The sequence below is a fragment of the Syngnathus scovelli genome, chromosome 1, assembly GCF_024217435.2.
Source record: "Syngnathus scovelli strain Florida chromosome 1, RoL_Ssco_1.2, whole genome shotgun sequence".
Lineage (NCBI taxonomy): Eukaryota > Metazoa > Chordata > Actinopteri > Syngnathiformes > Syngnathidae > Syngnathus > Syngnathus scovelli.
In genome coordinates, this window is record NC_090847.1 from 10,768,545 (window position 1) to 10,790,357 (window position 21,813).

Sequence of the window (21,813 nt, forward strand, 5' to 3'; positions counted from 1 at the left end):
CTCTTTAAACAGATGCATCTTTATATGGAATTGAAGGCTGACAAATTGAGTTTTTTTTTTTTTATTTGGGTTCAACATTTTGGACTGGAGCACAGGAAAAGCGAAAACCCCCATTCAGTCCTCAGATTAGAAAATTGGGGTAAGAGGTTGAGTAATAAGTGCAGGTTTACTGGCAGGGCAGTTCTGATTAGAATGGAGCCTGTGTTGGTGGTGAAAGGGAGCAGCCATATTCAGTAACAGTGCCTCTTGCTTCAGCCAAAAGCAAACATCTGCTGCAAGCCTGCAACCCCCTGCGTCTGCTTGCCCCTCAGCTCATCGATGTGTCACAGAAACCTGGTTGGAGTGGGCTTGAAAATGGTACAGGCTAGGGAATGTCCATCTGATAGTAGGAAGAGGAAAAGTGAAAAAAAAAATACTTTTGAAGGACTATTTTAAGAAAACTGCGAATGGTTGTTAGTCAATATGTGATTTCCTGGCGACCATTCCAGGGTGCACCCCATTTCCCGCTCAAATATGAAAAAACATTCCCAGAGAATTTGCGAATCCGCAGGTGCTGAACTGTGATTGTGTAGTGATCATAATTTTTATGCACGAGTGTTCTTTGCGCTGGGAAAAAATTACAGTAGGCTATCTTGAAATTTTGTTCTCTGGCTCAGACAGATTCTTTTTGGGTTAAGAAACATGGATCTTTAATACATGCATTTAAAAAATAGGAAATCACCAGTCAAAGGTGACTTACAGTAAGTAGTATCAATATTTAGAAATTCAGATTGTGTGAATGAGTAAATAGGGGTTTCTTTTTTGTTTGTTTGTGTGTGTGTGGTGGTTCTGTTACACTGAATCATTGGTGCCCATTGATGTGTACTCATTTTTTTGCCACACAGGAATCCTAATCACTGCCATTTGTTCTTGGTTGTCTGTGGGGTTTTGCCAAATATGGCACTTTGTAAGTCTCTACCTATCAAAGCTTCTGCACCTAAACATTCACGAGGGCGTAAAAACTTCAGGTGTACTTCAATATGCTTTAAACTCTCACTCTTGTTGGCACTGTGACTGGACCAGGGATGCCTCCACTCCTCAGCAAACACCCACAGTTGGATTTTCTTGCCCTTTACGGGAGGCTCATTAGCGGCCCAGCAGTCTTCATACCCACAAGTCTTTCTGCTGCCAACATCAACATTAACATTTGGTATGTGTTGCCCTCAGATGTTTTGCATAGCCCTTTGCGGATCTTTATTTAACTTGCAAACCTCAGCTTCACAAGGATTTTCAGTGTTGGCATTTACACTACAGGCTTCAAGACCTTAGAGAAATCATGGTTAAGAAGGCCTATGTCCGAATGCATGGCCCTCCACTGTAATGAACAAATCCTGGCCTTTTTACACTTTCCTTCCTATCTTTCATAAATTTTGCCCCACTTGAAATGTTTTTTCTCATGCAATTTGTAATAGTAGGTTGCATTTGTCAGTATTTTCTGACAACTAATAACACACACAACCTCATTCTATCTTCCATGTCTTGATGGAAACATTTCAGTCATGCCTTGACACAAGGCAGCAAGGGGCTTCATTCACACAGAAACTGTGTGGCACTGCATTCCCATCAGAATCATACTGTGTTGACTTGGTGGATGATTTGTAAAGCAGGTCTTTTATGCCTGCTTGGATATGTTATCTGAGCCCGGGCAGTATGGTCTATCTCTTTCCTCGTAGCTCTGCAGGAGTCATGAAACAGCAGCAATATTAAGGGAACATTTGTGAGCGTGGAACAGGGTCTATGATTGTGTCTGTCCAACTTTGCAGCCGCCCCAGCACTCAAGTCTCCCCCTCACAGCTCGTTTTCTGACTGAGGATCTGTCTGTCTCTGATCCCAAGTCCCAAGTCGTGTTTTTCTTTGCTTTCTAGTTATGTCAACTTGTCAAGATGGAAATGTGGGTCACTGGGATCATGTTAAATGTCGAGATGGTGTTTGTGATTCTAAGTACTTTCATATCAAATGAAATGACGTATATAGTAAGTTGTAAAGAAAATACTGTGCTAGAATCTGTTTTGATGACTAATATACTGAATTTTATTTCATCAAGCGGTTACAGATATATTACAGAGATATTTTTTATTAGAGATATTCCGTAAGCAGATGAATAGTGTACTTGAAAATGACATTAAATGAATTCAACACACCATTTTATTTCTCTGAGTAACGCCTTGCCCATTACCTGATTAATTCCCTAATTAAAGAAATGTGGCCCAAATACTTGAACTTCAAAATACATTCAACCACTTACCTGTTGACAAGAATGTTGAACTCTCAAAGCTGGAATGATCTACGTTCATGAGTGCCACTTGGCTTTAGTAGAAACATTACTGTGTGTGTTTAAAGGTGGTAGGAAGCTGATGTTTTTTCAGCCAAGCTGCAAGGTAGATGGGCGGTGTTAACTGGATCACTAGGGGAAGGAAAATGTTTTCCAAGGAGCTTTTGAACATTTCTGGGGTGGCGATGAACTCGGGTAAATGTGTGGCTGAGGCTCACAAACTTTCCAATCAGATTTGGAAATTTGAGACATGAGAGTACGGTACTGTTTTTTGTTCTTTTTTATCAACTCCAAGATGCTTTGGTGACATCACGCTGGCAACTGGATTGTTTGACCTTTGAGAGAATAGCAATGGCTACAATGGCCCTGACTGGTTTCTCCATGATGAGTCTTCTCAGTCTAGGATACCTGACCTGGGATTCAAATGGTCCCAATCAGGTGGAACAAGAGCCAGGTCAGACTTTTGGTGCAGGGTCTCTGGGTCCAAAGCCTCCTCACATAATCTTCATCATGACAGATGATCAGGGATTCAACGATATAGGCTATCACAGCTCTGATATAAAGACACCGGTGCTGGATAAGTTGGCAGCTGATGGGGTGAAGCTGGAGAATTATTACATCCAGCCAATATGCACGCCATCCCGAAGCCAATTCATCACTGGAAGGTACAGTAGGTCTCTCATATGGTCTCCTTCGCAAAACTCTTACAGTTTGAGTAAGCTGTTGCTAGCAAAAAAATGTTATGGAAGTAGTTGAGTTTAACAGTGAGTGTACCATTTGTTGTTAGAGGACCCAATCTTAAAAACAACATATTCTACAATTGCTAAATAACCATTAAAGTAGTAAACTTGCAATTTGAGTACTTTCCCAACAGTATTTTCAAGTGTATGTACATGAGAATACTTTGGTTCATTATGTATTTTTTTTTTACCTCTATGGGAAAATTAAGAAAATGCATGTAAAAGAATAATAAATGAAATATTAAGAAAAACATTTGTCTGCTTTACCATAACCTAGATTTAGCAGATGCCTTCAGGAAATTATTCCTTTTAATTGGCAATTTGGCTCCAAAACAATGAAACAATACTGGCGAGACGCTTCTGTAATCAGGCTGTAGTCAGTGATATATAGACTAACCATTTTAACAAAAGCGTACGAAGAGTGAGTGAGATGACAATTTGCGGATAGGGTACATATGTAGAAGAAATTGAAGACCTTTTGAAAAATTGGAACACACTTGTTCGCCTGACATTGTTCCGTGATTGTTCTGCAGGTATCAGATTCACACAGGCCTCCAGCATTCCATCATCCGACCCCGCCAGCCCAACTGTCTTCCCTTCCAACATGTCACCCTCCCCCAGAGACTACAGGAGCTTGGGTATTCCACTCACATGGTAGGCAAGTGGCACTTGGGCTTTTACAAGAAGGAGTGCCTGCCAACACGTCGTGGCTTTGACACATACTTTGGCTCCCTGACTGGTAGTGTCAACTACTACACCTACAACTCCTGTGACGGTCCGGGCCTCTGTGGTTTTGACCTCCACGAAGGTGAGACTGTAGCGTGGGGTGAGAGGGGAAAGTACTCCACCCATTTGTACACACAGAGGGTCCGCAAAATTCTGGCAAGACATGATCCCAGCGTGCAGCCGCTCTTTATCTACCTTTCCTTTCAAGCCGTTCATACGCCCTTGCAGTCCCCTCGGGAGTACATCTATCCGTACCGAGGGTTGGGCAACGTGGCCCGCAGAAAGTATGCTGCCATGGTCTCTGTGGTGGATGAGGCAGTACGAAATATAACATACGCCCTCCGTAAGTATGGCTACTATCAAAACAGCGTCATCATTTTTTCTACGGACAATGGCGGACAACCACTGTCCGGCGGCAACAATTGGCCACTTCGGGGGCGTAAAGGCACCTACTGGGAAGGTGGAGTCAGAGGCTTGGGATTTGTCCACAGTCCTCTGTTGAGGAGAAAGAGGAGGGTGAGCAAAGCCCTGATGCACATCACTGACTGGTACCCTACAGTTGTACGCCTGGCAGGGGGCAACGAGTCCCTTACAAAAGGGGTAGATGGATTTGATGTCTGGGATGCCATCAGTGAGGGGAAGGAGTCTCCCAGATTAGAGATCCTTCACAACATCGACCCTCTCTATAACCGTGCGCGCAGCGGCTCCTTACAGAAAGGATATGGGATTTGGAATACAGCCGTGCAGGCCTCAATCCGAGCTGGAGACTGGAAATTGTTGACCGGAGATCCTGGTTACGGAGACTGGACACCACTGCAGGTGCTTCCGAGCTTCCCTGTCAGCTGGTGGAACCTTGAGCGGCACACTGAACTCAAGAAATCAGTATGGCTTTTCAATATCTCTGGAGATCCCTATGAACGTTGTGACCTCTCAGAGCAGAGACCAGATGTGGTCAAAGAGTTGATGGCGAGACTGGTGTACTACAACCGTACTGCCGTCCCAGTACGGTACCCATCAGAGGACCAACGGGCTGACCCCAGCCTGAATGGTGGTGCCTGGGTTCCATGGATGGCTGATGAGGAAGAAGACAGCCGGGACACATTTTATCCAAAGAAGAATATGGACTGGAAGAAAAAGATTAAACTGTCTCATAGCAGATCATTTTTCAAGAGACTCAACACTAGGATCATGTCCAACAGGATATGACTATATAAAAGCAAGACACATGAATGTCACAGAGTCTGGGCTCTATTTTAGTAGATTGGCATGAATGCAGTTGGCGCAAAATGGGCCTAACTTCATTTTCATGCTAACGGTTTCCCTCGCCCCAGACTCATCCAACAATTTGGTAACAAAGTAGCTTGCGCTTGGCCTAAAAACGGCTGCATCGTTATTTTCTTGCCGAATCAATGGCCTAGTTCATTTGAGTAGACATGGTACACCTCACTGGGTGTTCCTGCCACCCCCCCAGAAAATTTGGTTAGAAAAGGAAACTAGGCTTTAGACTTTCCAAAAGCTGGTCAAACTCCTGGCGCAAGTGGTGTAGCGTAGAGAAGGATTACACTGCCCACATCACATACACGGCCAACTACATTATCTGTAAGGCGAAATCTTGCAGTTACCAATGTCACGCACGGACCCCAGTAAGTCTATTTCTGTTCTTGCAATGTCAAGCCCGGCATACGCACTGGGCCTTTTGAAGAATGGAAACAGTATTGTATGGAATTGTCTATTCAAACATCATTAAGATGATGCTACTTTTAGCCAAAAGGCCCATTGCCTTATTGCGTTGGCAGCATTCAATCGCTCATAATGTATTTAATGTTAATGTTTGCATTGTAGACTTATATAACGTGTTATGTGTGTTTGGGCTGTAGACTTTGTTCTGTACTGCATCTCTTTCACAGTATGGGAAGACTCTGCTACCTCAGAAATGCTGTATGCTTTACCTTCAGGTAGATTGATCAATCTAAGGACAAAGTCACAGACATTAGAAATGTCTGCAATAAATGACTTTACAATGAGCTAATTACACTTATATTTCCATGTTTCTTTTGCCAAACAAGGTTACTATGTTTGTTACTCAATATATCAATGTACTGTATAGGTCACATTTTTTATAGTGTGACGAATCTATGGAGGAAAAAAAAATTAAAAGTGGAACCACGCAATATGTTAGATCTAGAAAGTTAAACCAATATGAAACATTTGATGACATAAGGCATTTATATCAAAATAATGATGAACAATCTATGTATTTAGTCAGTGTTGTGAACAAAAAGGCTAGCAGCAAATGTAATTTTACATACATATGTGAGTCTTATGAATCCAGTGTACAATAAAGCAAACTTTAAGAACGTGCTTACCATGTGATTTTTAAAATGCCTTTTATCGCTCCTCTATAGTATATACGTGTATATATATATATATATATATATATATATATATATATATATATATATATATATATATATATATATATATATATATATATATATATATATATATATATATATATATTCACAGGTGAGCGGCTCGGTGGAGCACTGGGTAGCACGTCCGCCTCACAGTTAGGAGGGTGCGGGTTCGATTCCACCTCCGGTCCTCCCCGTGCGGAGTTTGCATGTTCTCCCCGAGCCCGCGTGGGTTTTCTCCGGGCACTCCGGTTTCCTCCCACATCCCAAAAACATAGGGATAGGCCGATTGATCACTCCAAATTGTCCCTAGGTGTGAGTGCGCGTGCGGATGGTTGTTTGTCTCTGTGTGCCCTGCGATTGGCTGGCAACCGGTTCAGGGTGTCCCCCGCCTACTGCCCGATGACGGCTGGGATAGGCTCCAGCACGCCCGCGACCCCCGTGGGGACTAAGCGGTTCAGAAAATGGATGGATGGATGGATATTCACAGGGTCCGGCAAAATGATCTGACACATTTGTATGTTTAATAAAATGCAAATAAATTAAAGAAACAAAAAAGGTTTGGGTTTTTTTATTTTCGAAAAGTACATATAATGCCGTTTTGTTTCGTTTCGTTTCATGGCATTATTTGTACTTTTCAAAAATAAAAAAAAACTTTTTTGTTTCTTTAATTTATTTGTATTTTATTAAACCTACAAACGTGTCAGATCATTTTGCCGGACCCTGTATATGTACATATCGTTTGCTTCCTTTTGAAATTAAACCACATTTATTTAAGGTGCATTAAAATCAAGTCGCAGACAGCTAGAGGTCTTCAAAGGAGAAGTAAGCCAACTTACTCAACTTCCTTCCTTCTTGACTTACCCACTTCCTGTAAAATCACTCATGATTCGAAGTCTCTCTGCACCAATCTTTCTATAGAAAACAGTAATATGGGACAGGTTTTCATTCTTCTTCTTCTCTTTGGCGGAACAGCTGACGGTAATGTTTGCATCAGGAGTAATGCATCAATAACAATGAAGTGTAAATTTTAATGTTTTGCGCCGACTTGCAGCTTTTCTTCCTCCAGGTGAATCTAAATGTAACGGCACCTTGGAAAGCTCTCATTGCTCCGTCACTCTTGGAGGGTCGGTGTACATCCAATTGATGCTCAACGTGAGGGGCCATCACCTGCGATGTAAGAAACTGCTTAACAACGGATCCATTCCTGTGTTTACCATTAAAAAGGAAAAGCCGTGGATACAGGAAGCTTTCAGGAACAGAACAGAGTTTTTCGTGGACAATGGAACTTTAAAGATTTCCAACGTTGAGAGGAATGACTCGGGTCAATACATTGTGGAAGTTTTTGATCTGAATGGGCGCATTGTCAAAACCATCACGTTGGAACTGGATGTTCAGGGTAAGAATGAAGTCAAATACGAAAAACAATCAATTTTTGTCAACTAAGCGAAAACATTTTTTTTTTTTAAATAATGGTTTCATTTTACACAGAATAATTCTTATTTAGAATGTTCTATATAAAATTCAACCGAAATTATAGGTATAACAATGCAATTAACTCCTTGCACGGAAAAAAACAATACAAATGCGGCCAGTGGAAGAACATGAACCTGATGAACCAGTCAGCTCGCAATATCGTGTCAGCTATTCCGGTTCCGTTGAATGCTAAGCTGCTAGCTAGCTCGCACCGCGCTCGTCAACACGGTCATTTTCAACTCTAAAGCGAAATACTATCAAACCACGCCAGATCCGCGGCCGCCAGATCCGCGGCCGCCACTGGGAATCCTCCCGGCGCAATTGGACTCGCGGTCACATTAGTGTCCCACTCCAACGTCGCCGGATTTGCTGCCGTTGCCGGACCTCGAGCCAACAACGCTGGACCCGCTGTCGGTGCTGCACTTCGTCCCGGCAACGCTGGACCTGTGACCGTCGGTGACTGCATGCCAGTAACGCCGGACCTGCGGTCTACACCGGACCTCCAGGAGGCTAACACCATCAGCCCCAGGAGGAGAGCTACCATCTGGCCCAGTGTGCTAGCACAACCAGCCCCTGGAAGAGAGCTAACATCAGGCTCAGTAAGCTAGTACCACCAACCCCTAGAGGACAACCACCACCAGGCTCAGCAGACTACCATCACCAGGCTCAGGAGGATAGCCACCACTAGCTCCAGTGAGTTGGCACCACCAGCCGCCCTAGGAGGTCATCTGACACCGGGTTGTGTGGGATAGCATCTCCAGCCCCAGGAAGAAAGCTACCATCAGGAATAGGTTGATAGTCAGGATGGCCATGAAATTGCTCCAGAAGGACATGGAGGAACTGAAGCTATCAATGGAAGTGATGTCTTCAACTCTTGAAACCATAATGAAGCAACAGGCCATTATTACAGAGCTGATGGGAGAGGTGAAGCGGCTCAAACAATTAAATACTGAACAAAATAAGAAAATAGTCACCCTGGAAAATAGATTAGACAACTTGGAGCAGTATTCCAGAATGAGTGATGTCATCATCACAGGTTTAAAGATTAAACCACGAAGCTACCAGCAGGCTGTGAAAGGCCTTGCTTCAGAGGACTATCCTGAACATGAGGAGACAACCGAGGAGCAGGTAAAATCTTTCCTCCACAGCAAAGACATCGTCATTGACACTATCAATATTGAGGCATGCCACACTCTGCCAACGAGGAGTCTAGATAGCAAGATACCACCTATAATTGTCCGTTTTACAAATAGGAAAAGTAAGATAAATCTACTCAAACAAGGTAGGAAATTAAAAGGCACGAACATATACATGAATGAACACCTCACCAAGAAAAATGGTGAAATAGCTAAAAAAGCAAGAGCTCTTAAGAAAAACGGTAAAATACAGTCCACTTGGACTGCAGGTTGTAAGGTATTCATCAAACCTGTTGGAGCAGCAGAGAGTTCTCATGGTTTATGCATCAGTGCCATAGAGCAACTTAAGCGGTATGAAGGAGATCAGTAACCTGTACATCATTACTTAAAACCTCAAGTTGTGATACTTTTATATCATGGAAGGTAAACAACCTGGTGAACTTATCAACCTATCATGAACAGTACTGACAAATGCCTTTCCTTTCCAACTGGTCTGTTTAACAAACAAGCACTAATAGCTGAAAATGAAGAACTTGATTTGAAAACATTTGATTACACTGATCATAAGGGATTTGATATAGAGAACAATATTGATCCTGTGAATAACTTCTTTATCAACTACAATCAAATGAACTGTAAATACTATACTGTAGAGCAATTTAGCGAGAATGTAGCAACAAATAGGGCAATGTCAATTATACATTTTAATAGTAGGAGCTTGAAAGCAAACATCTCTAAGATCAAACAATGTTTAAAAGATATGAATAATCCGTTTACTGTTATTGCAATATCTGAAACCTGGTTAAAGGAAGATCAGGCTGAAAAGATTGACATAGAGGGGTATGAGAGTTATACATTAAATAGGATGGGAAAAAGATGCGGAGGGGTTGCTCTATTCATAGACAAAAACTGTAAGTGTAAGATAGTAAGAAATATGTCTCAAGCAATAGATAATCTCATGGAATGTATTACTGTTGAAATAGAAATGGAATCATCAAAAAACATTTTGGTAAGCTGTGTATACAGATGTCCAGGTTCAAGTATTGAGGCATTTAGTGAACTATTATCAAGAATGTATGAAAGAAAAATCAATACAAAAATGGTCTATGTCTGTGGTGACTATAATATAGATCTACTGAACCCACTTCAGCTGACTCCAATAACAGAATTCATTAACTTAATGTACAGTATGAGTCTTTACCCTGCAATAACTCGTCCGACTAGAATCACATCTCACAGTGCCACTATAATTGATAATATATTTACAAATGTGATTGAAAAGAAAGTAAAAACTGGACTGATAATAAATGATTCAAGTGACCATCTGCCAGTGTTTGCGGTGATCCAGAACTGTACAAGGGAAAAAAAGGATGCTATAGCTTTTAAAATGTGTAGAATGAACTCTGGTAATTCAATTAACTCATTCAAAAATGATCTTCTAAAACAAGACTGGAAAAAGGTATATGTGGGTGATGTAAATGAAGCCTACAACTCATTCATGGCCATTATATCTGAACTTTATGATAAAAACTGTCCTCTTCTAAGGAAAGCGGTCAAACACAACTCAGTGGAAAAACCATGGCTGACAAAGGGAATCTTAAACGCCTGCAAGAAAAAAAAAACTGTTATACAAAGATTTCCTAAAGATAAGAACAAAAGAAGCTGAATTGAAATATAAGACCTATAAAAACAAATTGATCAAAATAATGAGAAACAGTAAAAGGAACTACTATAGCAAGAAACTGGAGGAAAACAAGAGTAACACAATAACAACATGGAAAGTGTTGAATGAAATTATTAAAAACAGAACTGGAAAGCCAGGATATCCTCCTTACTTTGTAAACAGTAACAATATAACTATAAATGAACTTGCAATGATTGCAGAGGAGTTTAATGATTACTATGTTGGTATTGGGCCTACTTTGGCGGAAGAAGTACCAAAAAAAGGGAGTACAAGTGACCTAATTAAGGATGTACCCACAGCCAAAAGTATGGTTCTAAGGGGAACGGATGAGACGGAAATAATAGAAATCGTTAGAGGATTTAAAGGTAAAAAGTCAACTGATTGTAATGGAATAGATATGTCACTTGTTAAAAATATTATTGAAAGTGTGGTGAAACCCCTAACACATATTTGCAACCAATCACTGACAAATGGTGTTTTTCCGAGTGAAATGAAAACAGCTAAAATTATTCCGATATATAAAGCTGGGGACAAACACATATTCTCAAATTACAGGCCAATATCTTTACTCCCACAATTCTCCAAAATACTAGAAAAAATGTTTTATAAAAGGCTTGATGATTTCATCACAAAACAAAATATTCTGTGTGACCAACAGTATGGATTTCGGAAAAATAGAACCACCACAATGGCTTTGTTAGATTTCGTAGCTGAAATAACAACAGCTATTGAAAATAAACGATATGCTGTAGGTGTCTTCTTAGATCTTAAGAAAGCTTTTGATACTGTAAATCATAAAATACTGTTAACAAAACTTGAGAGATATGGCATACAAGGTATGCCACTCACTTGGTTAAACAGTTATTTATCAAACAGGAATCAATATGTGCAATTAATGGACTTCAAATCAAAGTTAAAGCAGGTAAAGTGTGGGGTTCCTCAGGGCTCAATATTAGGCCCCTTGTTATTTATTTTGTATGTTAATGATATGTGCAAGGTCTCCAGATTACTCAAGGCCGTAGTTTTTGCAGATGACACGAATCTGCTCTGTAGTGGGGACGACCTGGACCAACTACTGGATATTGTGGGTATTGAAATGGAAAATTACAGAGTTGGTTTGACACAAATAAACTTACATTGAATTTAAGTAAAACAAGGTATATTATATTTGGAAACCGTCCGACAATCACAGACAAAATTCTTACAATAAATAATATAGAAATAGAAAGAGTGAATGAAGTAAAATTTCTTGGAGTGCTAATAGATAAAAAATTAAGTTGGAAACCACATTAGACTTAGACTTAGACTTAGACTTAGACTCAACTTTATTAATCCCTTGGGATTACTCCTTCAGGGAAATTCTGTGTCCAGTAGCAGTAAAATACAAGATACACAAGAAAAACACAAGAGATCAAGACATACAGAAGATGCAGAAATACACACAGTGCAAGAGATAGCAATGAAATGTAAATGAAATGTACAGTTATGTCCCTGTTCATGTCCATGTCACCTCCTCCCCAGTGAGGAGTTGAATAGCTTGATGGCTTGGGGGACAAAGGAGTTCTTCAGTCTGCTTGTCCTACAATTGGGGAGGAGCAGTCTCCCACTGATCCGGCTCCTCTGATTAGTGATGACAGAGTGCAGAGGGTGACTGACATTGCCTATAATGTCCAACAGTTTTTTCAGTGTCCTTGCCTCTGCCACCGTCTCCAATGAGTCCAGCTTCTTGCCGATCAGAGAGCCGGCTCGCCTGACCAGTTTGTCCAATCTGGAGGTGTCCTTCTTGGATGTGCTGCTGCCCCAGCACACCACGGTGTAAAACAGGACACTGGCAACCACGGACTGGTAGAACATCTCCAAGAGTTTGTTGCAGATGTTAAAAGAACGTAGTCTCCTCAGGAAGTACATCCTGCTCTGTGTCTTCCTGTGAAGGTGGTTGGTGTGAGTTGACCAGTCCAGTTTTTTATCCAGCCACACCCCAAGGTACTTGTAGGAGTCCACAGCCTCCACCTCAGCCCCCTCCAACAGTACGGGCCTAGGCTTAGGCCTGTTCCTCCCAAAGTCTATGACCAGCTCCTTGGTCTTGGAGATGTTGAGCTCCAGTTGGTTGGCACGGCACCAGGTGGCGAAATCCCCCACCAGGCTCCTATACTCCTCCTCTCTATTGTCCCTGATACACCCGACAATGGCTGTGTCATCCGCGTACTTCTGTATGTGACACAGCTCAGAGTTGTAACAGAAGTCTGAGGTGTACAAGGTGAAGAGTACAGGGGCCAGCACTGTGCCCTGTGGGGCTCCAGTGCTACTGACCACAGTGTCAGAGATGGTGTCTTTTAGTCTGACGTACTGTGGCCTGTCTGTGAGGTAGCTGGAGATCCAGGTCACCATGTATGGGTCCACTCCCATCCTGTCCAGTTTGTCTCTGAGCAGGGGGGGCTGGATGGTGTTGAACGCACTGGAGAAGTCTAGGAACAGAATCCTCGCTGTGGCGCTTCCCTTATCCATGTGGGAGTGAACTCGGTGCAGTAGGTGGAGGATGGCGTCCTCCACTCCAACATCTGACTGGTATGCAAACTGCAGGCAGTCCTGAGCATGTCGCACTTGAGGTCTGAGGAGACATATAACGTATATCAAATCAAAGATCTCAAAATCACTGGCAGTATTGTATAAAGTAAAAGATTTTATAAACCAAACATCATTATATTCCTTGTACTGCTCCTTCATACTCCCATACATTATGTACTGTGTGGAGGTGTGGGGCAACACATACAAAACAAACACAGATCCAATCTACATTCTACAAAAAAAAGCTATACGACTTGTAAATAATGTTGATTACAGAGAACCATCTAACCCTCTTTTTGTAAAACTGAATGCACTGAAATACAATGATCTAGTCGATTTTAAAACCATCCAACTCATGTACAAAATAAAAAATAATCAATTACCAAACAGTATCCAGAGGTTGTTTGAGTGGAGGGAAAGTACCTATGATTTAAGAGGAACACTTATGTTTAAAAGAGATTTGGTGAGAACAACTTTAAAGTTGCATTGTATAACAGTTAAAGGTGTGGAATTATGGAACGCCAGCAGTGACGAACTAAAGAATTGTAGTTCATTACCTCAGTTTAAAAAAATGTATAAAGGCAAAATACTGATGGGATACCGTAGCATGCTGTGAGGTGTTTAAACTGCTTTTGTATTTATCTAAAGGAGGTGTATGTATGTATAAGTGTGTGTATGTATAATATCTATATGTATGTATGTATGTATGTATGTATGTGTATATGTATATATATATATATATGTATATTTTTAACAAATCTGATAATGGACAAATCTTGACGGAATCAAGCAAACGTGGTTACAAGGGGTAGAGCTAGATAAGCCTAGGCTTCCTTCTACTCCCTTTCGAACAAATAAGATTTTTTATGATAAAGTGAAAATCTATAACGCAATGTTTTTTTTTCTTTCTTTTTTTCCCTTTTTCTTTCTTCTCTATTGTACTATGGAGTTATTATTTTCAGTATTGTTACTTTCTTTCTTGTATTTCTTTAAATGTTCGAAATAAAAAAACAAAAAAAAAACATAATATGTTCTGTAACACCTCTTGATTTCTAAGTTGTACCAATTTTTCATACAAAATGATCGACAGTCAATTAATTTCAAAATCAGAGAATGTTGAGAATAATTGTCAATTTTGCACAAGTGAAGCCCTTTGAGACTTGTCTGTGATTTAGGGCTATATAAGTAAACTTGACTAGTGCTTAGTAATCACATGGATAGGGACAGAGTCCTCCCATGATTGATGACAATTTGGGCACCCCCCAAAATAGTTTTAAAATTGCCTAAAGATGCATCAAATGAAATTTCACATCCACTTCAACGCATTTTCTTGGCACCAAGATGCCACAAGATTGTCTCGAACCAATACTGTTCAGTTGGTCAAAGCACAAAAACAGAAAACAGGGGAATTTTACTCCAAATGTAAAGGATAGGATAAAAAAATGTGAATAGGCAAATTCCTAAATGGCAAATTCCAAATCTGTCGGGGCCCAACTTTTTGTTATGTCGTTTTGTTTGTTTGTTTGTTTGTTTATTTATTTTGAACATTTAAAGAAATACAAGAAAGAAAGTAACAATACTGAAAATAATAACTCCGTAGTACAATAGAGAAGAAAGAAAAGAAAAAAAACATTGCGTTATAAATTTTCACTTTATCATAAAAAATCTTATTTGTTCAAAAGGGAGTAGAAGGAAGCCTAGGCTTATCTAGCTCTACCCCTTGTAACCACGTTTGCTTGATTCCGTCAAGATTTGTCCATTTTCAGATTTGTTAAAAATATACATATATATATATATATATATATATATATATATATATATATATATATATATATATATATATATATATATATATATATATATATATATATATATATATACATATATACATATATACATATACACATACATACATACATACCAGCTCAGTGGCCTAGTCGTAGAGTGTCCGCCCTGAGACTGGAAGGTTGTGGGTTCAAACCCCGGCCGGGTCATACCAAAGACTATAAAAATGGGAAACATTGCCTCCCTGCTTGGCACTCAGCATTAAGGGTTGGAATTGGGGGGTTAGATCACCAAATGATTCCCGAGCGCGGCACCGCTGCTGCTCACTGCTCCCCTCTCCCCCAGGGGATGGATCAAAATCACATGGGGATGGGTTAAATGCAGAGGACAAATTTCACCACACCCAGATGTGTGTGTGACGATGATCATTGGGACTTTAACTTTAACTTTATACATATAGATATTATACATACACACACTTATACATACATACACCTCCTTTAGATAAATACAAAAGCAGTTTAAACACCTCACAGCATGCTACGGTATCCCATCAGTATTTTGCCTTTATACATTTTTTTAAACTGAGGTAATGAACTACAATTCTTTAGTTCGTCACTGCTGGCGTTCCATAATTCCACACCTTTAACTGTTATACAATGCAACTTTAAAGTTGTTCTTGTTGGATTTTGTCCACAATTTAGGGAGCGCGTTATCTGCGCCTCACGGCAAAAGCCTTTGCCAATCACCTGTTCTCCAATTTACTCACTGCGTGCTCGTTTGATTTCTTCAGATTTAGGAAAATGCAAAGACACTGAAGCAGAAATTAGACTTAGACAGATTGGTTGAGTTCAATCACAATTCTTGTTCAAAAAGCTCTGTTTTCAGGAAAGTACAATACAGCGCTGGGCCCTTCAAGAGCGGAAAGTCTCCATTCAGAAAAGGCAAAGTCCAAGGTTGTTAGATCAGTTTTATATTCAGTAGCACATTGAGGGCTGGGATTGATGGGCGATGAGTCTTCGGGGTGGGGCAAGTTCGAAGGAGAGTCTGCTTCCATGGGAGTGGTGCTGGTTATGGGCGATTCGGTGTGTTGGTGGGGGGCTGTTGGTGTGTGTGTGTGTGTGTGTGTGGAGGGGGCTGTTGTCTTCCATCCCGTCTCTCGGCCTTGGCGATCATCTTTGGCCGTGTTCTCGGGTGGCTCCTTCTGGCACCCACTGGTTTTATCTCCACGTGACCTTCCTGTGAACATTCTTCTCCAATCTTGGACATACACTGTCGTACCGCATTCAACCGTATCTTTTCTTTGTTAGACAAACTATTTCCCTCTGTGCAGAGCGTTCAGTAGTAATCAAAAACTGGCGTCTAGCATTAGTCAAAACATAAGATACAATCAAGTACTGAACGGTCAAGACGACTCTGGCCGTGTCCATGATTCAGAGAAAAAACATCAGGCATGCATTCCACAGTTCCTTAAGGGTCATTAAGCTATTTAGGCAATATATCAAAAGTCATTTGTTATTTCAAAGTCCTCAGAAATATATATATCAGATCATAAAGTTATAAAAACCTTTCTCATCACCACTTATCAAAAATGTCTAGTTATGTCTTCTTTATTGATTTGGTGTGTAGGTATAATTATATGCTTCAAATGTTTCTTTTATTTATTTAATATGTGAATATACTTGTCTGCTTATGTACTTTATTCAATGAGGTTTGAGCATATCTGTTTTTGTAGCGAGGCAGGACTTTTTGTATTTCGACCTCATTCCTTCATTCTCACCAAATCTCTTTTAAACATAAGTGTTCCTCTTAAATCATAGGTACTTTCCCTCCACTCAAACAACCTCTGGATACTGTTTGGTAATTGATTATTTTTTATTTTGTACATGAGTTGGATGGTTTTAAAATCGACTAGATCATTGTATTTCAGTGCATTCAGTTTTACAAAAAGAGGGTTAGATGGTTCTCTGTAATCAACATTATTTACAAGTCGTATAGCTTTTTTTTGTAGAATGTAGATTGGATCTGTGTTTGTTTTGTATGTGTTGCCCCACACCTCCACACAGTACATAATGTATGGGAGTATGAAGGAGCAGTACAAGGAATATAATGATGTTTGGTTTATAAGATCTTTTACTTTATACAATACTGCCAGTGATTTTGAGATCTTTGATTTGATATACATTATATGTGGTTTCCAACTTAATTTTTTATCTATTAGCACTCCAAGAAATTTTACTTCATTCACTCTTTCTATTTCTATATTATTTATTGTAAGAATTTTGTCTGTGTTTGTCGGACGGTTTCCAAATATAATATACCTTGTTTTACTTAAATTCAATGTAAGTTTATTTGTGTCAAACCAACTCTGTAATTTTTCCATTTCAATACCCACAATATCCAGTAGTTGGTCCAGGTCGTCCCCACTACAGAGCAGATTCGTGTCATCTGCAAAAACTACGGCCTTGAGTAATCTGGAGACCTTGCACATATCATTAACATACAAAATAAATAACAAGGGGCCTAATATTGAGCCCTGAGGAACCCCACACTTTACCTGCTTTAGCTTTGATCTGAAGTCCATTAATTGCACATATTGATTCCTGTTTGATAAATAACTGTTTAACCAAGTGAGTGGCATACCTTGTATGCCATATCTCTCAAGTTTTGTTAACAGTATTTTATGATTTACAGTATCAAAAGCTTTCTTAAGATCTAAGAAGACACCTACAGCATATCGTTTATTTTCAATAGCTGTTATTTCAGCTACGAAATCTAACAAAGCCATCGTGGTGGTTCTATTTTTCCGAAATCCATACTGTTGGTCACACAGAATATTTTGTTTTGTGATGAAATCATCAAGCCTTTTATAAAATATTTTTTCTAGTATTTTGGAGAATTGTGGGAGTAAAGATATTGGCCTGTAATTTGAGAATATGTGTTTGTCCCCAGCTTTATATATCGGAATAATTTTAGCTGTTTTCATTTCACTCGGAAAAACACCATTTGTCAGTGATTGGTTGCAAATATGTGTTAGGGGTTTCACCACACTTTCAATAATATTTTTAAAAAGTGACATATCTATTCCATTACAATCAGTTGACTTTTTACCTTTAAATCCTCTAACGATTTCTATTATTTCCGTCTCATCCGTTCCCCTTAGAACCATACTTTTGGCTATGGGTACATCCTTAATTAGGTCACTTGTACTCCCTTTTTTTGGTACTTCTTCCGCCAAAGTAGGCCCAATACCAACATAGTAATCATTAAACTCCTCTGCAATCATTGCAAGTTCATTTATAGTTATATTGTTACTGTTTACAAAGTAAGAAGGATATCCTGGCTTTCCAGTTCTGTTTTTAATAATTTCATTTAACACTTTCCATGTTGTTATTGTGTTACTCTTGTTTTCCTCCAGTTTCTTGCTATAGTAGTTCCTTTTACTGTTTCTCATTATTTTGATCAATTTGTTTTTATAGGTCTTGTATTTCAATTCAGCTTCTTTTGTTCTTATCTTTAGGAAATCTTTGTATAACAGGTTTTTTTTCTTGCAGGCGTTTAAGATTCCCTTTGTCAGCCATGGTTTTTCCACTGAGTTGTGTTTGACCGCTTTCCTTACAAGAGGACAGTTTTTATCATAAAGTTCAGATATAATGGCCATGAATGTGTTGTAGGCTTCATTTACATCACCCACATATACCTTTTTCCAGTCTTGTTTTAGAAGATCATTTTTGAATGAGTTAATTGAATTGCCAGAGTTCATTCTACACATTTTAAAAGCTATAGCATCCTTTTTTTCGCTTGTACAGTTCTGGATCACCGCAAACACTGGCAGATGGTCACTTGAATCATTTATTATCAGTCCAGTTTTTACTTTCTTTTCAATCACATTTGTAAATATATTATCAATTATAGTGGCACTGTGAGATGTGATTCTAGTCGGACGAGTTATTGCAGGGTAAAGACTCATACTGTACATTAAGTTAATGAATTCTGTTATTGGAGTCAGCTGAAGTGGGTTCAGTAGATCTATATTATAATCACCACAGACATAGACCATTTTCGTATTGATTTTTCTTTCATACATTCTTGATAATAGCTCACTAAATGCCTCAATACTTGAACCTGGACATCTGTATACACAGCTTACCAGAATGTTTTTTGATGATTCCATTTCTATTTCAACAGTAATACATTCCATGAGATTATCTATTGCTTGAGACATATTTCTTACTATCTTACACTTACAGTTTTTGTCTATGAATAGAGCAACCCCTCCGCATCTTTTTCCCATCCTATTTAATGTATAACTCTCATACCCCTCTATGTCAATCTTTTCAGCCTGATCTTCCTTTAACCAGGTTTCAGATATTGCAATAACAGTAAACGGATTATTCATATCTTTTAAACATTGTTTGATCTTAGAGATGTTTGCTTTCAAGCTCCTACTATTAAAATGTATAATTGACATTGCCCTATTTGTTGCTACATTCTCGCTAAATTGCTCTACAGTATAGTATTTACAGTTCGTTTGATTGTAGTTGATAAAGAAGTTATTCACAGGATCAATATTGTTCTCTATATCAAATCCCTTATGATCAGTGTAATCAAATGTTTTCAAATCAAGTTCTTCATTTTCAGCTATTAGTGCTTGTTTGTTAAACAGACCAGTTGGAAAGGAAAGGCATTTGTCAGTACTGTTCATGATAGGTTGATAAGTTCACCAGGTTTTTTACCTTCCATGATATAAAAGTATCACAACTTGAGGTTCTAAGTAATGATGTACAAGTTACTGATCTCCTTCATACCGCTTAAGTTGCTCTATGGCACTAATGCAGAAACCATGAGAACCCTCTGCTGCTCCAACAGGTTTGATGAATACCTTACAACCTGCAGTCCAAGTGGACTGTATTTTACCGTTTTTCTTAAGAGCTCTTGCTTTTTTAGCTATTTCACCATTTTTCTTGGTGAGGTGTTCATTCATGTATATGTTCGTGCCTTTTAATTTCCTACCTTGTTTGAGTAGATTTATCTTACTTTTCCTATTTGTAAAACGGACAATTATAGGTGGTATCTTGCTATCTAGACTCCTCGTTGGCAGAGTGTGGCATGCCTCAATATTGATAGTGTCAATGACGATGTCTTTGCTGTGGAGGAAAGATTTTACCTGCTCCTCGGTTGTCTCCTCATGTTCAGGATAGTCCTCTGAAGCAAGGCCTTTCACAGCCTGCTGGTAGCTTCGTGGTTTAATCTTTAAACCTGTGATGATGACATCGCTCATTCTGGAATACTGCTCCAAGTTGTCTAATCTATTTTCCAGGGTGACTATTTTCTTATTTTGTTCAGTATTTAATTGTTTGAGCCGCTTCACCTCTCCCATCAGCTCTGTAATAATGGCCTGTTGCTTCATTATGGTTTCAAGAGTTGAAGACATCACTTCCATTGATAGCTTCAGTTCCTCCATGTCCTTCTGGAGCAATTTCATTGCCATCCTGACTATCAACCTATACCTGATGGTAGCTTTCTTCCTGGGGCTGGAGATGCTATCCCACACAACCCGGTGTCAGATGACCTCCTAGGGCGGCTGGTGGTGCCAACTCACTGGAGCTAGTGGTGGCTATCCTCCTGAGCCTGGTGATGGTAGTCTGCTGAGCCTGGTGGTGGTTGTCCTCTAGGGGTTGGTGGTACTAGCTTACTGAGCCTGATGTTAGCTCTCTTCCAGGGGCTGGTTGTGCTAGCACACTGGGCCAGATGGTAGCTCTCCTCCTGGGACTGATGGTGTTAGCCTCCTGGAGGTCCGGTGTAGACCGCAGGTCCGGCGTCGTGGCTCAACTTCCATCCAAACAAATTGTTGGAGAAGGAAAATTCTCACTGAATATAAGTGTCATATTTTCTGTAATGATGTCAAATGTATCGTATAATCTCCAAGAATTTAAATGATAATCATATGTGACATCGTTTTTGCTGTTTTGTTGGTATCACTTTTTGAAGCACTTCATTTGGCAGATTCCACTTAATTGTTTGTCCATTATATCAATTTGGAGTTTTATATGATTTGTAAAATTGTATTTTACAGTTACATTTGTTATGTCTTTGTTTCAGAAAACCTTTTATCAATCTTGATTCCAGTTTGTTCTGCACTGGCTGCTGTGCTTGTAATTGTAGTTTTGTCTTGTTGCTTGTACAAGAAAAGAAGGAGAAACAGGAATTCAGGTATGACTCACTCACAGACAATTTGTAGAAATTAGTTATTGTGACAATATAATAATGATTTTCTGGTTTATTTCAAGGTCATGGTAAATCCAAGAAAAAAAAGGCTGCAGTGGAATTCTGGAAAATGAGTGATCATGTGCAAGACAATTTTCAACACGGATTAAATTAAAACAGCAACTATGACTCTGAGTGCAATAATGTTTTCTGAGCTGTAGTAAATTCAAGTGCTTATAATAAATCAAGCTTACCGTAATTTCCGGTGTATAAGACGCGACTTTTTTCCTAAAATTTGGACCTTGCGGCTTATAGTCAGGTGCGGCTTATATAAGATTTTTTTCCTGATTTTTGTGATGACTTGATTACTTTTACTCTTAACACTATTATATACAGTAAAAGCTACAAAACAAACTGACAAATAACTCGTTTTCAAATCAGACGAGTAAAAACTGGTCAAATATTAAAAAAAAAGATATTATTAAAAGTGAAGACAATTTGCAATTCTAGTAATGACACACGAATTTGATGCAAAACTTTTCTTCGTGGGCCACATAGAATGATGTGGCGGGCCGTATCTGGCCCCCGGGCCTTGATTTTGACACCTGTGCTCTAAACCCTTTCTCTGACTCTGCCATGTGGCTCAGAGATTACACAAAGCAGTGGCGCTGTTTGGACCATCTGCATTGTATTAAAACCCAATCAATCAGCATTTAAATTCAATTCTTCTGACATTTTGCTCACCAAAAACGAGTTGTAATGAATGTGA

At 39.5% G+C, this 21,813-nt stretch overlaps 2 protein-coding genes across 4 annotated transcripts; both read left to right on the forward strand.

The window, feature by feature from the left end:
• The first annotated feature begins 2,422 nt into the window (after nucleotides 1-2,422).
• On the forward strand, nucleotides 2,423-6,138 carry arsia (arylsulfatase family, member Ia). Its single transcript, XM_049744202.1, has 2 exons — nucleotides 2,423-2,976; nucleotides 3,585-6,138. Exons 1-2 carry the CDS (start codon nucleotides 2,663-2,665, stop codon nucleotides 4,981-4,983), a joined length of 1,713 nt encoding a protein of 570 aa, XP_049600159.1. The 5' UTR covers nucleotides 2,423-2,662; the 3' UTR covers nucleotides 4,984-6,138.
• An 828-nt stretch (nucleotides 6,139-6,966) lies between these two features.
• Nucleotides 6,967-21,303, forward strand: LOC137840291 (uncharacterized). Of its 3 annotated transcripts, XM_068650615.1 has the most exons (4): nucleotides 6,992-7,172; nucleotides 7,246-7,590; nucleotides 20,940-21,050; nucleotides 21,128-21,303. In XM_068650615.1, exons 1-4 carry the CDS (start codon nucleotides 7,124-7,126, stop codon nucleotides 21,217-21,219), a joined length of 597 nt encoding a protein of 198 aa, XP_068506716.1. In that variant the 5' UTR covers nucleotides 6,992-7,123; the 3' UTR covers nucleotides 21,220-21,303. The 3 variants fall into 3 exon arrangements, with proteins under 3 accessions (XP_068506717.1, XP_068506714.1, XP_068506716.1); XM_068650616.1 differs by lacking the exons at nucleotides 20,940-21,050; nucleotides 21,128-21,303 and adding an exon at nucleotides 20,560-20,933 and having other exon boundaries at nucleotides 6,967-7,172; nucleotides 7,261-7,590; XM_068650613.1 differs by lacking the exons at nucleotides 20,940-21,050; nucleotides 21,128-21,303 and adding an exon at nucleotides 20,560-20,927 and having other exon boundaries at nucleotides 6,978-7,172.
• Nucleotides 21,304-21,813: the final 510 nt, after the last annotated feature.